Consider the following 18,648-nt stretch of genomic DNA (forward strand, 5'->3'; position numbering starts at 1 on the left):
TCTGAAATGATAGTTTTTCTTATAGATACGTGCTTTACTGAATTTTGAATATAATTTAGAAAATTGGTAGGCTTTGGGTTTGACGTATATTGCATTACATTTGTCTTACATATAAACGATATGAAATAGGTCCTTGAGAGTGTTTTGACCCAGAATGTTCTAACATTAGGAACAGACTATTGATATTAAGCAGGAGTTGCCCATATTGCATGGCTCTTTAAGCACACTTAAGAGACTGCAAAGTGAAGGATCTGGAAAAATACAGCACAAAACGCTCATCGTGTGTGACACGGTAGTGGCGTTCACCCGGGCCCCGTGGCTCCACGGCGTTGCCCAGCCTCCTTATCACGAGGTCAGGGCCATGTGATGATTCCTCCTCAGTGGTCTGGAGAGAGAGAACGTGCATCACCCCTGTTCTGGGATAGTTAAAGGCCGTGTACATTTCATAGTCTCTTTCCCTCTGCTGTACTGATTGTCATATAAATAGGAAAAAGAGCGTTTGAATGATTTCAACTTTAACTCTTGGGTCGTTCATCCTGATTGTGGACAATCCAGCTTGTTATTGTGGACACTGCCTAGATCATTGCTCCCTGGGGTGTGTTCCCTGATATCACAGAGCCGGACAGGAAAGAAAGGCAGGGATGCCAGCGAAGCCATGAGTGAGCTGTTTCAAGATGCTTTGAAGGTCACTGATGTTACTCTTGGTCTGATTTGGACAACACGGGCTTCTCTCGGGGTCTCCTGTCTCTATCCTTCTTCCCCTGTATGGTGCGCTGTCAGAGGTGCCCCCCCGATGCTTTCTCCTTCCCCAGTGGCACTTGACTTCAAAGCCATCATGGCCACCAGTGTGAGTGAGTTAGGAAAAATTGTAACTGTGAGGACACAGCTGGGTGGGAAGGAATCAAACCACCCATTTCCTGGTGTCCCTGCCTTGCTATCCTGTCCAGTCAAAATCATTCAAACAAGAGCTTTTCCCCACTGACAGGAAGAGACAGGCGGCCCACACGATAGCGAATGACTACGGATTAGATTTTCCCATTCCAACTGCTTATTTTGTATATGTGGCATAAATGAGAATTTCAGACTCCGGCACGCGGTGGGGCTCTTTTGCAAGAGGAAGCTCAGTGGAGATTACAGAGAGGAAGAAAACAGACTGGGGTTTTTGTTTTCTTTTTCTCTTCGCCCTGAGCCGGCAAGTCACAGGTTTGGACGGGGAGCCCTCTGTTCCTTTGGCCAGTAAATCGGTAAGCCCATATTCAAGAAACGCCATTCAGTGTTGATTTCTAGTTCCCAAGCTATGTTCAAAAAAAATTTGTCATGAAGAAATTTGCCCTATTTTAAGGGAAACGATGTAGAGTGACTGCCTTTGGCTTAAAGGAAGCCAGCTTACAGAACTGAGAACTTCCCATCGCTCAGTTTACACATCTCTGGCAAAGAGAGTTTCCTTAGCATAAAGCCAATGAAAAGTGCTAACTGGAAGAATTTGGGCTTTCCCATGTGGGTATCGGTTTTCTGTGCCTTGTTGCTTTGGTACATGCTGCTGGATTTGAGGGAGAGAAAAAGCGATTGGATGAACATGAACCGATGCTCCTCACTGCCCAGGACAGGGAACTAGGTCGCAGGGCTGCTTCCTGGTGGCGCCTGAGGGAGGAGGAATATTCAGGTAATTGACAGATCACTGAAGTGTATTTCTGGCATAAAGGACAGTGTGCTTTTCCAGAGTCGTGCTCCTAACTCATTGAGTGTCTCCACAAGGACTGAAAATGAAGGCAGGGGATTTAGAAAGAGTGGAGAAGTGGAAGGAAGGGAGCAAGATGGGGAAAGAAGGAGAGGAGGAGGAGGAGACAATCTCAGAAGTGGGGAGCGCACACTTAGGAAGGTGAGAGAAGTAAAGGGGTGAGGCCAAGAGAAGGGTCAGGGAGGCCAGTGAGCAGAAGGGAGGAAGGAAGCGAGAGAAGAGGTGGGCATGGAGGTAAGAAGCAGGGGGCTTCTCCACTCCCCGGGTGACTATGGGCAAGTGAGTGGATTTCTCTGTAACGGAGGACGGTAATTCTCCTCCAGCACGTTGGCAGCTACGTGCAAACAAGTGAAGCACGGTGAGAGAGTGCTCTCGGAGTACAAGGGCCTTTCATGATCCAGAACTGAAAGGTAATGGTTTTTTATTGGTCTCTGGTGTCTGTCCCTCAGGAGCAGCAATGGACCAACGTGAACACCATCACTCAGGTGAGACAGTGACTTCCCGTGTGCCTATTTCACCATATTGTGTGCCTATTTTACATAGAAGTCATGCTGTCCTCTCTAAGCAAAGCATGGGCCATCAGCTGCTCCTTCACTCAGGAGAGGAATTTTGCACTGCTCTTTCCAGTATTTTCCTGCTCCAGCCATTTTGTTGGTGGTCATGACCAAAGCCCTGCCCGGCTGAGGTCAGAGGCGCCAGCTCTGGCCTCAGAGCAGAGTCAGGTTACTTAACCCACCCGGAGATGGAGCCACAGTCTTGGCCTCACATCTCTGATCTTCAGAAAATTTGTCTTTTAGAGGGCCAGAGCGCAGCGATTCAGGCAAGCCTTACGTGACAAGATATGTCTCCAAATTCATCTTGATACCCACGTACGCTTGCCTGGGATCCAACATGGCAATACCCTGCAGTCCTAGAAAATCGAGATGCTTTAAAACCCATAATTTATTTATTTTATTTGCTGATGAAGCTTTGAGTTCATAAGTACAATATATTGTTGAAGGTCTTTTCCCATAATGTGAGAATAAGTCCTTATCATTAAAAACATTCCATTGGCGTGATCAATAGAATAATAACACAGCAAACTTGCTCTTAACAGGACCACATGGGAAGAACCAACTTGCCAGAGGATCAGAGCTGAGGATCATTCTGGTGGGCAAAACGGGCACTGGCAAAAGTGCCACTGGGAATAGCATCCTTCGGAAGCAAGCATTTGAGTCGCGGCTGGGCGCCCAGACCCTGACCAAGACTTGCAGTCAAAGTCGGGGAGGCTGGGGAGAGAGGGAGATGGTCATTATTGACACGCCAGATATGTTTTCTGGGAAGGACCACGCTGACTCCCTGTACAAGGAGGTCCAGAGATGCTATTCGCTCTCTGCCCCAGGACCCCATGTGCTGCTCCTGGTGACGCAGCTGGGCCGATTCACCACCCAGGACCAGCAGGCTGCGCAGAGGGTGAGGGAGATCTTTGGAGATGATGCCATGAGACACACAATTGTCCTCTTCACCCACAAGGAAGACCTGGAGGGAGGGTCCTTGGTAGACTACATCCACGACTCAGAGAACAAAGCCCTAAGCAAGCTGGTGGCAGCGTGTGGGGGGCGAGTGTGTGCCTTCAATAACCATGCTAAAGGCAGTGACCGGGACGACCAACTGAAGGAGCTCATGGACTTGACTGAGGACCTGGTGAGGGAGCACAGGGGTGACCACTATGCCAATGGGCTGTACAGCTTAGTGACAGGGTCAGAAGGTGGACCTGTGCAGTCTGAGGAAGCACTGAAGGATTTCAAAGAGAGTCTTATCAAGTACATGGAAATTCAGAGATGTTACACAACCACGGCCAACGCCAATTGCCTAAAACAAGCCCTAATCAAAGCACTAGTCTGTCTTTTGTTTTGTATTCAGTTGTTTCTCAAATTGTTAATTCTGTTATTTTGTGTATTGTACAGAATGTGCAACTTCTTTTACTGCTCACTCTTTTGTATATACAATTTCTTCTGTAGCTTCCTGTTAATTATACTCCAAAAGTTAATGATAATTTCCAGAAAGACCACTGGACTGGAACGCAAGACTCCTAGACTATAGGGACAGACCAGTAATTATCTGCTCACTGTCATATAGTGCATGAATCACAGGGCCTCCGTGTAATGCACAGCCTGACATCAGTGAATGTTCGAGATTCTGTGAAGCGTTTCAATCTTAACATCACCCTATTTATTAATGAACCAAATTATTTTAAAAGTTACTGTTTGTTTCAAAATATAATACCAAAACCATTTGGAAGTTGCCTACATAAAATTCGTCTCATTTTCAAATCTCTAAAGCCAATTTTATGTTCATGGAAACTCCCTTTGTTCTTCCTAATACTATTTCTACTGGACTTAAGAAAAATAACAATAAAATTTCTACTCAATATAATAAAATAACAAGTAAACCATAAAGTTCCTGAAATCACTTGTGTTTATTTCTGTTCTATGGTTTTATCCTCAGAAGATGGTAAGTGGACACATGGCTCGTTTACTCCATAAGGGATCCAATTTATGCCCAACGACCACACACAGACACATGGACACGTCATTGGTCTGTTTCACGCACATCTAATTTGCTTAACACAGGAAGAGGCTCAGCCAGGTTTGATCCCTGGCCCCACTCACATCGGCCAGTGAAACACACACAGAAGCTTAGACTTCAGACAAGATGGTGGACTGGGTACTCTGATGCATCGTCCTGTTAAATGCAAATAGAAGCTGAATTTATTAAAATTAACAAGACTTTTATGACTGATCAGCTCACTAGAAAATAAGGAAAACTCCAAAGGGGAAGCAAACAATACACATAAAAAGAAGGTGGAGCTAAAACTGGAGTTGAGAGCCATGAGAAATAAGCAAACTTGGAAGGCAGGGTTGACCAACAGGCACACGCCGATACCCACGCTGAGCTCAAGAAACTCAGCCTGGGGTGTCAGCAAAGCTGAAGAGTGACTCCGAGCCTTCTACATTATGTGAGGACCTTCCCAGGGAACTGATATTGCAAACTCATTTTTATCCAAATATACAAGGCTGTTCTCATTTTTTATTTCTTCTTATGCTCATTTTGGTAAGTTATGCTTTTGAAGGAATTTTTCCATTATATCAAAGTTGTTGAGTTTATTTGCACAAACTCATAAAATCTTTTTATTATGCCTTTGATATGTACAGGAACTATAGTAATCTCTCCTCTTTGAATTCTGCTACTGGTAGTTCGTGATTATTTCTTTTTGTTTGATCAGCCTGGCTGAAGATTTATCAATTTTATTACACATTACAAAAATCTAACTTTGATTTTCTCTATCGTATTTTCTGCGTTCTATTTTATTGCACATTCTTAATATTTTTTGCAGAGCAGAAGTTTTTAATTTTAATGAAATGTAGTTTGTCAATTTTTTCTGTCATGGATCATGCTTTTCGTGTTCTATCTAAAAAGTCACCGCCAACCCAAGGTCACCTGGATTTTTCTCCAACGTCATCTTCTAGGAGTCTTATAGTTTTCATTTAACATTTACATCTATGATTCATTTGGAGTTAACTTTTGTGAAAGATTTGAGGTCTGTGTCTAGACTCATTTTTTTGCAGGTGGACATCCAGCATCACGTTCTGGCATCATTTGCTGAAACGACTATCCTTTCTCCATTGAAACGTTTGCTCCTTTGTCAAAGATCAGTTACATGTGACGTAACTACAGCTGTGCTTGGATTTAAGTCTACCGTCCTGCTCCTGATCTCTATGTACCCCATCGTTTCTTTGTCCCTCTTTTTTTCATTCTTTTGTATTAACTGAGTTTTAAAAATTTATTCCACTTTCTCTCTTCTTTTGGCTTTTACTTTTTCAGTGGTTGCTCTAGGGACTAAAATATTTATCCCTTAACTTTAATTCTCAATCTTGAATTAAGACAGTGCACCACTTCAAATAAAATATTAGAACCTCAGAGAAGTTACTTCCGTTTAGCTCCTCTCCTCCCTTTGTGATATTGTGGTCCTTTTTTTTACTTCTTCATATGTTAAAAAACTCACACTATGCTATGATTATTTTGCTTTAATCAATTTCCTTTATTAGAAACAAAGCAATAATCAAAATAGTAGTCTTTTCATATTTCCCACATATTTAAAATTTCCAGAGACCTTCATTCTTTCCTGTTGATCCAAGTCTCTATCTGGTATCACCCCCATCAGCCTCAAGAATTTCCTTAACATTTCTTGCAGTATAAGCCTGGTGGGACAAATTCTCCCTGGTTTTCATTATCTTCAAATGTCTTCTTCTAATCTTCATTTTTTCAGGGTAGTTCTGCTGAATAAAGAAGTCTATATATTTTCTGCAGCAATTTAAGCTTGTTCCAATGTTTTGTGGCTCATATTGTTTCTGACGAGAAAGTGGCTGTCATTCTTATATTGTTCCCCTGTGTATAATATGTGTCTTTTTGCCTCCTCTAGTGATTTTAAATTTTTCTCTTTTTCTTTGGTTTTCAGTAGTTTGACTATAAAGTGCCTCGGTTTGTTTTTCTTTGTATTTCCTACTGACTGTTAATTAAGATTTTTGGATTTATGAGTTGAAGTTTTCCATTAAATTTTAACATTTTTGGTCATCATATCCTCAAAACGTTTTTTCTACCCAGTTCAGTCTTTTCTTCTCCTTCTTGGATTCCAATGGCATTAGACTGCTTGATACTGTCCCATTGATCACTAGTGCCATGTTCATTTATTTTTTCAATTTTTTTTCCTTTTTGTGCTTCAATCTCACTAACTTCTCTTGCCCTGTCTTCAAGTTCTTGGATCCTTTCTTCAATGTCCAACATGCTATTAGGCTCATCCAAGTAAGTTTTCTAAAAAAATTTCAGTTATTTTATTTTCTAGTTTCAGATTTAGAGAGAAGATTGGCCCTGAGCTAACATCCGTTGCCAATCCTCTTTTTGCTTGAGCTAACATCTGTGCCAATCACCTGCTATTTTGCATGTCGGATGCCGCCTTAGCATTAGGTGATGAGCAGTGTGCTGGTCCATGCCCCAGATTTGAACCTGCAAATCCCAGACCACCAAAGAGGAGCATGGGAATTTAACCACCATGCCACTGGGCTGGCCTCAAGATCTCGTTCTTTTGAGAGTTTATATTTCCCCCATGAAATTCTTCAACTCTGAGCTCATTATATTTATTTTTCTATAAATTCTTTAGTATATTTAGAATAGCTATTTTAAAGTCCTTAACTGGTAATTCTAATGAATGAGTCATCTGTGGCTCTGCTTCTACTAACTGTTTGCCCTTATGATCATGATTCATATTTTCCGGATTCTTGACATGTCATGTAAATTTGTATTGGATGCGAGACAATAAAACTGAAGTATGAAGTATATGTTTACCCTGGTTTGGTTTATCTCCTGGAGAGTGCAAGTTCATCTATCTGTCTGGTGGTTAGAGTGATCACATCCTTGGCTCCTACATTTGAGTTAAATAGACTGAGTTCACTTCTGATCCTGCAACCACAAAAAACCACAGCAGCTTCTTTATCGTGTCAACTTTTGAACTGGGAGGGTGTAAGGCTCCAATTGAAAATGGTTTTACTTCATCAGCAGGGCCCTGTAACAATATGTAGATTGAATAATGTCTCGGTTTTGTTGGCCATTCTCCACTGCAGCTTTCTTAGGAAAGATAATTTATGATGGAAAGGGGAGCAGTTAGCAAGAGAAGCAATTTGGTTTTCCCTCAAGGATCATGTAGATGCCCATCTATTTTGATAGCCCACCTTGTCATGAAAGGGTCATTTAATTTCTCCTCCACTCAGCAAAGTCTATCTTTCTGTGGGAAGCCGACCCATCCAAACGTTTATATCCAGGCCAAGTACCTACCCCAGGTAAAGAAGGCTCCCCAGCTCTCTGCTCACCTGTAAGGGCTCTTTCTTATCATGAATCCTGTTCCTCAGTGCTTCCTTGCATCCACCATCCTTTGCTAGACACAGAGAAGTACGTTTTTATTCTGTCCAATTCTTGTCATTGTGGAGGTTAAGGGCTTTTGCATCTTCCACCAACTTAACCAGAAACAAAAAATCCTCCATTTTAACTGATTTTTTTTCCTTTTCAAATATTCTTCAGTTTGTTTTTAACAACAACAAACCTTTCAGCTTTTTTTACTTCTTGAACATTTGCAATACTTTCTCCTTTATGGATCCAGGATGATGAGGGCCTTTGGAGTTCTGTTTCGGTCCTTTTTCTTCATACCCTACACATTGTCTGAGTGATTTTCCCCCATTCATTTGTCTTTTTATGGCATGCTGAGGTTACTTCAAATATGCCTCTACCCTTGTCCTTTCTCCTGGTCCTTTATCAACTGAAACTCATCCTAGGTTCTCACACAAGTCTAGACTAATTGTAATATGCTTCTCTCTCACTCTGAACGTTGTTAATACGTTTGACTTCAGTGTCCCATTGTACATAATATTTGAACATTAAATACACAACATTTTAACGTCTCATTGGGATAAGACACTTCCATCTCCTTTAAACATAAAGGAAAACATGCTGTAAAATTAGGAAGCTGGCCTTGGTTCTTGTCCTGTGAAACTGAATCCTGGACACCACCTACATGGCTGGAACTTGTAAACAAGTAAACCTTGATTGCCATGACCTCCCTCTCCTCAAAAAAGAACCAGGATCTACATGGGCATTGAAATAGTGCACCTAAATTCTGGGGAACAGTGGGGCCAATGTCTTTCAGATAGTCAATATTTGATAGAAGGAGTTATTTTCTTATAGTCTCCTCTCCTGAGATGCTATCTGGATCACTCTTCTTCCTTCATGGCCCTAGGGATGCTGACAGTTCAGCTCTGGGAATGTCATGAAAAGACAGGGAGATCAGGTCTGAAGAATTACCCCAGGAGGTTTGAACTTCTTATTAGCAAAGATCTCTTCAGGAAGGATGTTTTCCTTAAAATGCATGAATTTAACGATTTCTGTGTCATTTTACTGGATTCATAAGAACAGAGAATAAAACAGTGAACGTGTAAATATTGAAAGGGAAGGAAGGAAGTGTCAAAATAGAGGAGGAGAGGAAACAGGCATTCTGGATAGTTCTGAGACCCTGGAGTCTCAGGGCCTCGGGCCTCAGATATGTTCCCACCATTGATGGCAAGTGAGTGAAGAACAGGGGACCAACCCAGAGACAGGGAGAAATAATCGAAAGCTAACAGGAATGTAGAGGAAAGTGGAGATGGAGACAGCCTTTTGGATACGAGGTAATTCCAGGCAGCACTAGCAGAGACGGGGAACACAAAACAGAGTCAGGGAAGGCAGAGGGGCCAAAGCAGGTGGCGTTCATGAGCATGTTACCACTGTAGACAAGGATGCGGACGTCCCCACTGCAGACAACTGCGCCTCAGTCCTGCTGGGGACCTCAGCAATTTGTGGAGACTATACCTCAGAGTTATCTCACTAGGTGGGCAGGGGACAGTTTGATAAGCAAGGAAACCAGGGTATTAATTCACTAACTTCTGACTGTCATTGATGAAGTCTGCTCCTGGGTTCGTCAGCTCTCTGACAACCTCAGGCTGCTCCAGGCACTAGCCAAGCAAACTCTTATAGCCAGATAAGCCCTCAGGCAGAGAGTTACAGGTGACTGAAGTAAGACACCACACGCATGCATAGAAACAGCGAATGGCAAGGAAGTATCGAAGAGGCACTGAAAGCATCTTCATGGAAGGTACATGTCGGATCTCCAAGACTCGGTCAAAGCTGATCTCCATGGCTTGGAGTAGGGTGAGGCTAGGGCTACAGGCACCTCGCTCTTAAGGAAGCCCTCACTCTCAGGACCGTTCACCTGCAGGGTCAGCCCTTGAGTGACTCTGGGGTGAGTGCCTCCTTAAATTCTGTGCTCTGGACACCGCACTTGCCTCACACTAGTCTGGCCCTGCTGATCTAGTGGGAGAACGAGAGGCTCCCTGCCTCAGCAATGCTGATGGAAACAGGGGGAGTGTCCGTCATCCCAAAAAAGGGAGGGAAATAGTGGAAGTTGAGTCTCTTCCCACACTGAAAACTTTGGCTGGCAAGGAAGAGAGGAAAAATCAGGCCGCAGCCAGTGGACCAGGGCTCAGCTTAGCCTTCCTTCTCATGTAAAGGGACAGTGAACTCCCAAAAGTTTAAGTGAGCTAGGTGAGGTCACAGCTGCTTAGTGACATGACCAGGTCTACAGCCAGTTCTTTTGTAGCCTGTTCACCACACGACTGGGTCTGTCACTGACCTCGCTCTCGTGACTCTCTTGAGAGAAGAGAGGAAAACTAGAACTGGCGACACCAACACAGATGACTGGACTAGGCCTTGTGACAAGGTCCACTGAAGAACTGAGTAAGGCATTCATCCTCAACACACTGCCTAGCCCTCAGGTCCTTCAATAGCTGGAGCACCTGCCTTTGTTAGAGAATGATGAGACTCTGCTTCCAGACTTTTCTGATGGACTGGACCTCAGGGTAGCACTGGCCACATGGACGTCCAGTCAACAGACAGCCGTTGAGAATGGTTAGCATATTCTTTCTCCTGGGGCAGGAGACTCTCTGGACCAATTTTATAGGGAAAAAGAAATCCCTAAAGGGTAACAGGTAATTGAAGATCAGATCAGTTGCCAACTCTAGAAGTAGAGTCAGGGCTGGGGCCTACACCGCCCTTCCCTCCCACAGCTGTGGCAAGATATTTGGTAGAGTGGCCCTGCTGGAGTCACACACCACCTTGGTCACAGCAGGAAGGAGGGTTTGCAGGAGAAACACTGCAAATGCGCAACCCAATGGGGATTGTGTCTCTCTTTAAGTTGTCACCACTGGGCCCTCCCTCCCTGAGCTTCCTGGGTTCTGAGGGCTATGAGGCACAGTGACTTCCTCTGTGTGTTGGGAGGAACAGCCTGCTGCACTCACAGTCGAACAGAAAGCAGTAGGCCAGCTGATTCTGGGAGCTAGCATCTGGGCCTGTCACCAGGAAAGGTGAGCCCAAACTGGGAGGGAGCTGGCTGGGGAGTGGGAGGTGTGACCACCCAGCAGGAAAGTGGTTCTGAGAGCGTTTACTGCCTGAGCTCCTGCATCCCACCAGGCACCATGCGGGTGAGTAAGAGCCTGAGCACCCAGGATGATGCTTCCAGGTTTAAAGATGTCCCGAGTTTCAAGAGAGGAAGTTTATGAGTGTCTTCTCCAGCCTGGAGGATGCACATTCTTGTTTAGGAACAAACCTGTCTCCCCTCTTTACTCCCTTAACACAGTGAGTGAAGTGTGTGCTGGAACCACTTCCAGGAACAGGTTACATTTTGAAAGCATGCAACATTGCCCAGACTGCATACTCAGCAAAGGCGAAAGATGCTTCTCTGGACCATGAGCAATCCAACCTCAGAGCGAGTGACAATGTGGCAGATCCGGGTACATCTGAATGGACGCCCAAGATTCTCCCTCCCCATACTGCCCACAGCAGGGGCCCTCGGGAGACATCTGAGGTTAAGCTTGCTCTCCAACCCCTTCCCACGCAGGACCCCTAATCCAAGCTTCTCCCATCCCAGCGGCAGGGACACCTCAATTTCTCCATCTGCACAATGAAGACGTTTGAATAAATAACAGTTTCCAGTCTCTGATTTGTGGACTGATTACATCACAAACACCTGATTCATGAATCAGACTCTCTGAGGATGGGCCCCAAAATGTACATTTTTAAAGAACACTCAAGCAGTTCTGAAAAACAGTAAGTTTGGGAGGTGCTGAACTAGATGAACTTTGAAGTCTCAGAGCATTAAGAATACAGGACTCACATGGTTTACGCCCCTCAACGAGTACGAGCCATTTGTCACCCAAACTTCAACTTAAAAACTGTTTAAAATCACTTCAACCCCCATCCAAACTATATGGAAAAGCCCACAGACCTACCCCAGGGTACTGTGAATTCCGTGTGACACATGTTCTCATCTCCACCTTTGACAAGGACTTCTTGCTTTGGCTAAATTCTTGTTCTTTGCTCTAATCTTGTGGCTGTTTCTTCATTTCTGCTGTTGTCAATTATGGCAGCTTGGTGATTTCTACACACAAACTAATCAATCACAGTAGGCCCGTGGGCTGCACTTTCCTCAAGGCTTGGGGAGGTAGCAGGGCACTTACTGCAGGAACACGAGCACTTTGGACTGAGGACCAGGCAAACCTGTCCTCTTGGTCCTTTGGCCAGAGACAAGGTATTCAGCCAACCTCTGCTTTGCTTTCCCTTGTGTGGTGCCAGTGGGAGAGAACACGGTCACCTGCAGTAACCAGGTGGACGACAGGGACAGGGAGAATTAGAAACGGATGTGAGCTCAGGCAGGACTCAGACAGAACGTGGGAGAGGATGAATGGTCACAGCAGGGAAAGCACAAGGTGGACTGGAAAGGCCCTGAAGTCTGCTCCTGGTGGAGCAGCTGATCGAGTCAGGGAGTGGCTGGAGATGAGGCTGGAGATGCAGACGGAGGAGAGACTGTGCACTTGCGTCCGGGTACCTGTGGGATCCGGCAAACGTGCTCCCTGAACGTTTATTGTATTAAATGATGGTTGAACTGGGCATCATCAGTTTACTTCGAGAAGCCTCAGATCTGGGGCAGAACATCAGGAGATGGAGGGGAGCGCCCCAGTCTCTCCAGCACACAGATCAGAGTTAGACACATTGTGAGCCAAATTATCCAGCTTGCTGAGAGCAGAGTCAGAGGCTGTCCAGAGCAGATTGTGAGGTATGTCTCTTTTCCTATTTCCACAAACAAAACTCCAATTTTCTTCTGGTTGTTTCCCAGGCCAACCACCCTAGGGTGTTCCCTAAGTCACTGGGCAAATTTTGGGGTTCTCAGTGTTTTCCAGTCTCCTCTGGCTGCTGAACCTCCTGGGGAAACTTCATATCTAAGGCTCATGTACTGACACAGAATTACCTGGGAAATTAACATCCACAGCCACCTCACTGACGCAGAGTGTCATGCTCTGCGCTCTGCTGCTGCACTTGGAGTCCCTGAAATGACAAAGCCAAGTTCTCAGCCTCACTTCAACCCCAGCCCAGGCTCTTCCCAGGTTCCTCCCTAAACTCGGATGTTCAGGGGCAGGAGGGAACCATGGTTTCCTCACTGTGGGGTCACCAGCTCTTTCCACTTTGCCTGACACATTGTGGGGAGTTATACCTATCTGATGAATAAATGAATGAGAAACGAAAGATCAAACTGTGTTTGGGACTCTTGCAGGTAGCATGCGAGGACGGAGGATGGTAAAAGACGAAGAAAATGCCTATGGTAAGAACACATCTCCCAAGGCGTTCCTGCCCCCAGGGGTGAGCTCTGGGTGATGAAGGGCGAGCCAACTCCAGACTGACCAGAGACAAGCCCCACCTGCACGTTAGCTGGACCTCTGCCCCTGCCCTGCTGGGAGACATTAAGTTCTGTGACTAGCCTGCGCCTCCAATCCCAAAGTTGGAAATGAGGACCATGGATCTACTCGGATCTCCGCAGAGGAGGATGGAGAAGGGATCCAATCATGGACTAGAGGGAACACGATTTGCCAGGCAGAAGGTGTTAGAGAACAGGATGGAAGGTTAAACCGCTGTCTTCTTAGGCAGCAGGTTTGAGAGAGAGGAGAGGGAGGAGGAGGGAAGGAGGAGGGAGGGAAGAAGAGAGCTTGTCTCAGCTCACCCCCCACATCCCTGTGAGAAACAGTCTGTTTCCATTTATTTTTTTTAAAAGATTTTATTATTTCCTTTTTCTCCCCAAAGCCCCCCGGTACATAGTTGTATATTCTTCGTTGTGGATTCTTCTAGTTGTGGTATGTGGGACGCTGCCTCAGCGTGGTTTTGATGAGCAGTGCCATGTCCGCACCCAGGATTCGAACCAACGAAACACTGGGCCGCCTGCAGCAGAGCGCGCGAACTTAACCACTCGGCCACGGTGCCAGCCCCAATCTGTTTCCATTTTTGCAGAAGACGTTTAACTCTTACAGTAAGCACCTTCACCGGGAACACAGCTGGCAGATGGCGGGGCTGTAGCTCAAACCCAGGTGTCTAGGGCTCTGGGCAGCCCTTCCACACGAGGCCTGCTGCCTTTCCTCCTGGGATGGCACCTGGGAGAGTATCGCAGAGGCCACTGAAGTCGTGAAATAAGCAACAGCTCTGCACGCTGTGGGTGACCAGAGGTCACATCAGATGCAGCCCATGTGGCCTGGAATTGTAAAGGGGCGTCCTCTAGAGAAAAGCCCACGGGGTGTTGGAGCATCCCCAGGCGCATGTGGTGACGCCAAAGAGGAAAGACATAGACGGGTAAAGATCCCCGGGAGTCCAAAAGTCTCTAACCAGATCACCTCAGTGAAGGCTGGCCTTGAAAAGCAAAGGGTGAGGCACTATTGCTCCCCTTTGTGCGAAAGGCGTCCAGCAGGTCCAGGTCAGCAGGCTCAGTCGCTTCCAGGCGTGCGGCTCACGAATCATTGTCCGCGCAGGTTCCGAGGACGACCCGCAGGAGCCCAGGCTCAGGCTCATCCTGACCGGGAGGACCGGGGCCGGCAAGAGCGCCACGGGCAACAGCATCCTGGGCCACCGGCGCTTCCTCTCGAGGCTCAGCGCCGCGCAGGTGACCACCACCTGCGCTGTGGGCAGCTGCCGCTGGGCCGGCTGGCACCTGGACGTCATCGACACCCCGGACCTGTTCGGCGCCTAAGACCCCAGGACAGAGCCGGGCTGCGGCGAGAGGGGCCGCTGCTACCTGCTCTCGGCGCCCGGGCCGCACGCCCTGCTCCTCGTCAGCCAGCTGGGCCGCTTCACCGCCCAGGACCAGCAGGCCGCGCGCCGGCTCAAGGCCATGTTCGGCGACGGCGCTGTGGCGCGCACGGTCCTGCTCTTCACGCACAAGGAGGACCTGGCGGGGGCCTCGCTGCAGGACTACGTGCGCTGCACCGACAACCGCGCGCTGCGGGAGCTGGTGGCCGAGTGCGGCGGCCGCGTCTGCGCCTTCGACAACCGCGCCAGCGGCACGGAGCGGGAGGCCCAGGTGGCCGAGCTCATGGCGCTGCTGGAGCGGCTGGTGCGCGCGCATGGGGGCGCGCCCTACACCAACGACGTGTACGGCCTGGCGCGCGCCCTGGGCCGCGCGCGCCCCGAGGAGCGGCTGCGCAGGGTGGCGGAGAGCGTGGCGGCCCGCGTGCAGCGGCGGCGGGGGCGCGGGCTGCTGGCGGCGCTGTTGGGGCGCGGGAAGGCGCCGTGGAGCCGCGTGAGGCTGGTCGTGGCCGCGCTGCTGGGGGCCCTGGGCCTGCTCTTCCTGCTGCTCGCCAGGCGCCGGGCGGACGCCTTGCGGGACGTCGACCCGGGCTGACAGACCTTATAGAGGCCTTGACCCATCCACTGATGAGCACATTCGTGCCTGGTGTTCTGTGCCTTCAGTGCTCACAGGCCCTCCTTCCTTCCCCCACCTCGCCCTCATCTAACAGCTTCAGAGTCCTGCCAGGTCCCACGTCCCTCCCCAGACCGTCGCATGGGACCTGGCTCTCTCTGAGCTCTCCTCTCACTGAAGACAAACAGCTCTTGTTGCTTTAGCTTACTTCGCCCTGACCCCAGGCTGCCCTTCCCTTCATGGAATTGGCTTTGCTCTGAAAGCAGATGAGGAACGCTTGTCCTCTCATCCCCTGGAGTCCCCACAGGACCAGGGCGAGAGCCAACACAGAGCCTCAGGACAAATCGCTTATTCGAATTGACTCTGAACTGAATAAATAAGTGTACCGACATCACGTTGTGTCAGAGGAAAGCAGTATTTGTAGATGTTTGCTCATCTGCCTCATATGCCCATTGAACAAGGACACTACTCTGCCGTCCCTAACCCTATCTGCAAAATCCATGTACCCCAGTGCAGACGCACACCGCACACACCTTCGGGTGTGTGATCCTAAGAAGTCAGCAGCTTGGAGTAGAACCGCCCGTCTGTACCGGTGGCAGAATGATTCCCGGTGCGTCCTCCTTCAGACTCCTCAGCAGCTTGATGGCAGACGATTCCACAAGTCCGAGGAAACTACGTGTGACTAGAGACTCGATTGCCCAGGAGCCACTGAGACCCTGCAGAGAGTCTGCTTCTGAAGCGGAGTTTTCTCACTAGCCTACACTCTCACAGGGTAAGGATATGCTTTTCAACTCAGGGATAAATAAAAGAATGTAAGAGGTCAGAAATTTTTCTTTTATTTCAATGCCAAAATAAGGGCAAACAGGTCTTTGTCGGCTGAGAACTGGTGCTAAGGTGGTGAGTATGGAGTCATCTCCTTCTGTCCCACGCGTATCTGGGGGAGTCAGCTCTCTGGTCTAGGTGATGTGAGCCGGGTTAGCCTGTGTGCTCAGTCCTAACTGTGCCTCCCCATCTCTCCACTCATACTCGCTTTGTCCCCAACACCACCACCGTCGCACCCAGTCAAGCACATCTGGGGTACTGCTGTGTAATTCCAGATCTCTTCCCTGTAGCATCCTCCACCCGTTGCCTTCACAGCCAGAGAATCTCAGGTTACTGATGACCTCAGATCACTAAAGAAACACATACAAACGGAAGGTAATCTGCAACAGCTGAGCACATCTTCGAGCGAGAGGCCCACAAGCCATTCATGGAAGCCTTTGCAAACACCAACAGGAGGAACGCCAGAGCCAAATGCTGAGACTTGAAATTTCCTCACCTGCACAGGTCATTCTGGATTAAGGGTTTGTGCACAGATCCCAGGAGAGGCCGTGATAGGGAACCGTGATTTGGTCTTGTTCACTTTTCAGTGTACTCTTGTGATGGACAAACAGAGAAAACCTCCACCATTTTCACTCTGTTGAGAAGGGGATGGTCACTGGTGAAAATAAAGATGAAAAAGGATGGCAAAGTGTCCCATGTGAGCAACGGAGGGTTTTAATTCCATTTTTGCTCTTCAGCTGGGGAGGAACGGAGCCCAGGGAATTTCCAGAGATGGTGACTGAACTTCTGGGAGTGTGGGAAGGACCACTCCAGGGACCCCACAGGGAAGGCACACCCCACTAAGGCTGCGATCCAGGACACACCGGGGAAGAGAGTGGGGTTGCAGGCAGTGTGTTAGGACGGCTGTCTATGTATATGTGGGATATATGGAAAAGGATCAAGGATGCCATAAAAAGTATCTGAAACAAATTAATGGATAAAAATAACATGTAGTGTTGGAATAACTGGCTATCCACATGCAAAATGATGAATTTGGATCCCTGTCTCACACTATACACAAATATTAGTACAGTCACTGGTCGCTTAACAATGGGGATATATTCTAAGAAATGGGTCATTAGGTGATTTCCTCATTGTGTGAACATCATAGAGGGCATTTACACAAACCTAGATGGTATAGCCTACTACATACCTAGGCTCGATGGTACTAATCTTATAGGACCACTGTCATATATGTGGTCCGTTGTTGACTGAAACGTCATTATGCAGCATGACTATACAGACAATGGATCAAAGAGCTAACTATAAGAGTTAAAACTATAGGACTCTTAAAAGAAAACGTAGATGTAAATCTTCATGACCATGGATTAAACAATAGTTTCTAATATATGACACCGAAATCACAACCAACCAAAGAAAAATAGATAAACTGGATTTCACTGGAATTGAAAACTTCTGCCCATCAAAGAACACCATCAAAAAAAGTAAAAAGACAACCCACAGAAAGGGAGAAAATACTTACAAATCATATATCTGATAAAGATGTAGTATCCAAAATATATAAAGAACTCTTATAACTCCACAATAAAAATAGAAATAACCCAATTTTAAAGTGGACAAAAGATTTGAATAGATGTATCTCCAAAGAAGATATACAAATGGCCAATAAACACATGAAAAGATGCTCAACACCTTTAGTCATTAGGGAAAGGCAAATCAAAACCAAAAAAGGTACCACTTCATAGTCACTGGGATGGTTATCATTTAAAAAAAAGAGAGAGAAGGAAGGAAGGGAGGGAGGGAGGGAGGAAGGAAGGAAGGAAGCAAGGAAAGAAAAAATAACAAATACCAGTGGGGATGTGGAGAGATTGAACCTGTATACATTGCTGGTGAGGATGTGAAATGCTGCAGCCACTGTGGAAAACAGAGTGGCTCTTTCTCGAAAAGTTAACTGTGGAGTTACCATGTGAATCAGTAATTCCACTCTTAGGTTCAGATCCAAGAGAACTGAAAACATATGTTCATACAAAACTTCCACGTGAATGGTAAAACAGTATTTTTCATAATAGCCAAAAAAGTGGAAGCAACCCAAATTTACATCAACTGATGAATGGGTAAACAAAATAAGGTATATCATCCAATGGAATATTATTTAGCCATAAAAAGGAATGGAGTACTGATACATGCTACAGCATGAATGAACCTTGAAAGCATTATACTAAGTGAAAGAAGTCAGACACCAAAGACCACAGAAGGTATGATTCCATCTATATGAAATGTGCAGAAACTGGAGTGAGCTCATGAGAGTGTCCTTAAAAGGGTTTTAGCTTGTTTGTAAACATTTATATTCAGCTTCACTTTTTAAGCTTTCCTCCCCTCTTCTGGGTTGAATTTTGTCCCCCTAGAAAAGAAATCTTGAGGTCCTAACCCCCAACCTCTGACTGTGACGAATGTGACATTACTTGGAAATAAGGTCTTTGTAGATTTCATTGTTAAGATAGTGCCATTAGGGTGAGCCTTGATCCATTATAACTGGTATGTATGTCAGAAGAGGGAAATTGGGACACACACACACCCAGAGGGAAGACAGTCATGTGAAGATAGAGGCAGAGATCGCAGTTCTACTGCCACAAGCCAAGGAACACGTGGGGTCACCAGAGGCTGAAGAGGCAAGAAAGGACCCTCTCCTACAGCCCCCAGGGGGAGCATGGCCCTGCCAACACCTTAATTTTGGACT

General features: G+C 46.8%; 3 protein-coding genes across 4 annotated transcripts in view; all 3 read left to right on the forward strand.

The window, feature by feature from the left end:
- Positions 1-1,071: 1,071 nt before the first annotated feature.
- Positions 1,072-4,202, forward strand: LOC123275675 (GTPase IMAP family member 2-like). Of its 2 annotated transcripts, none has more exons than XM_070515704.1 (3): positions 1,072-1,244; positions 2,188-2,223; positions 2,835-4,202. In XM_070515704.1, the coding sequence occupies exons 2-3, from the start codon at positions 2,196-2,198 to the stop codon at positions 3,818-3,820; spliced, it is 1,014 nt and encodes a 337-aa protein (XP_070371805.1). In that variant the 5' UTR covers positions 1,072-1,244; positions 2,188-2,195; the 3' UTR covers positions 3,821-4,202. The 2 variants fall into 2 exon arrangements, with proteins under 2 accessions (XP_070371805.1, XP_070371796.1); XM_070515695.1 differs by lacking the exon at positions 1,072-1,244 and adding an exon at positions 1,252-1,663.
- Positions 4,203-10,698: 6,496 nt separating this feature from the next.
- The window catches only part of LOC123287442 (GTPase IMAP family member 1-like), a 221,816-nt gene continuing 213,866 nt past the window's right edge, over positions 10,699-18,648 (forward strand). The window contains exon 1 of the mRNA XM_070515748.1: positions 10,699-10,836. The gene's annotated coding sequence lies outside the window, so the exon portion shown is untranslated. The remainder of the gene's footprint in view (positions 10,837-18,648) is intronic.
- LOC123285617 (GTPase IMAP family member 1-like) lies at positions 10,714-17,702 on the forward strand. The gene is given in 3 exon segments (XM_070515818.1): positions 10,714-10,836; positions 12,963-13,010; positions 14,203-17,702. Coding segments are annotated over 2 exon segments (912 nt in total). The 5' UTR covers positions 10,714-10,836; positions 12,963-12,967; the 3' UTR covers positions 15,072-17,702.

The sequence above is a fragment of the Equus asinus genome, chromosome 1 (genome assembly GCF_041296235.1).
Source record: "Equus asinus isolate D_3611 breed Donkey chromosome 1, EquAss-T2T_v2, whole genome shotgun sequence".
Classification (NCBI taxonomy): Eukaryota; Metazoa; Chordata; class Mammalia; order Perissodactyla; family Equidae; genus Equus; species Equus asinus.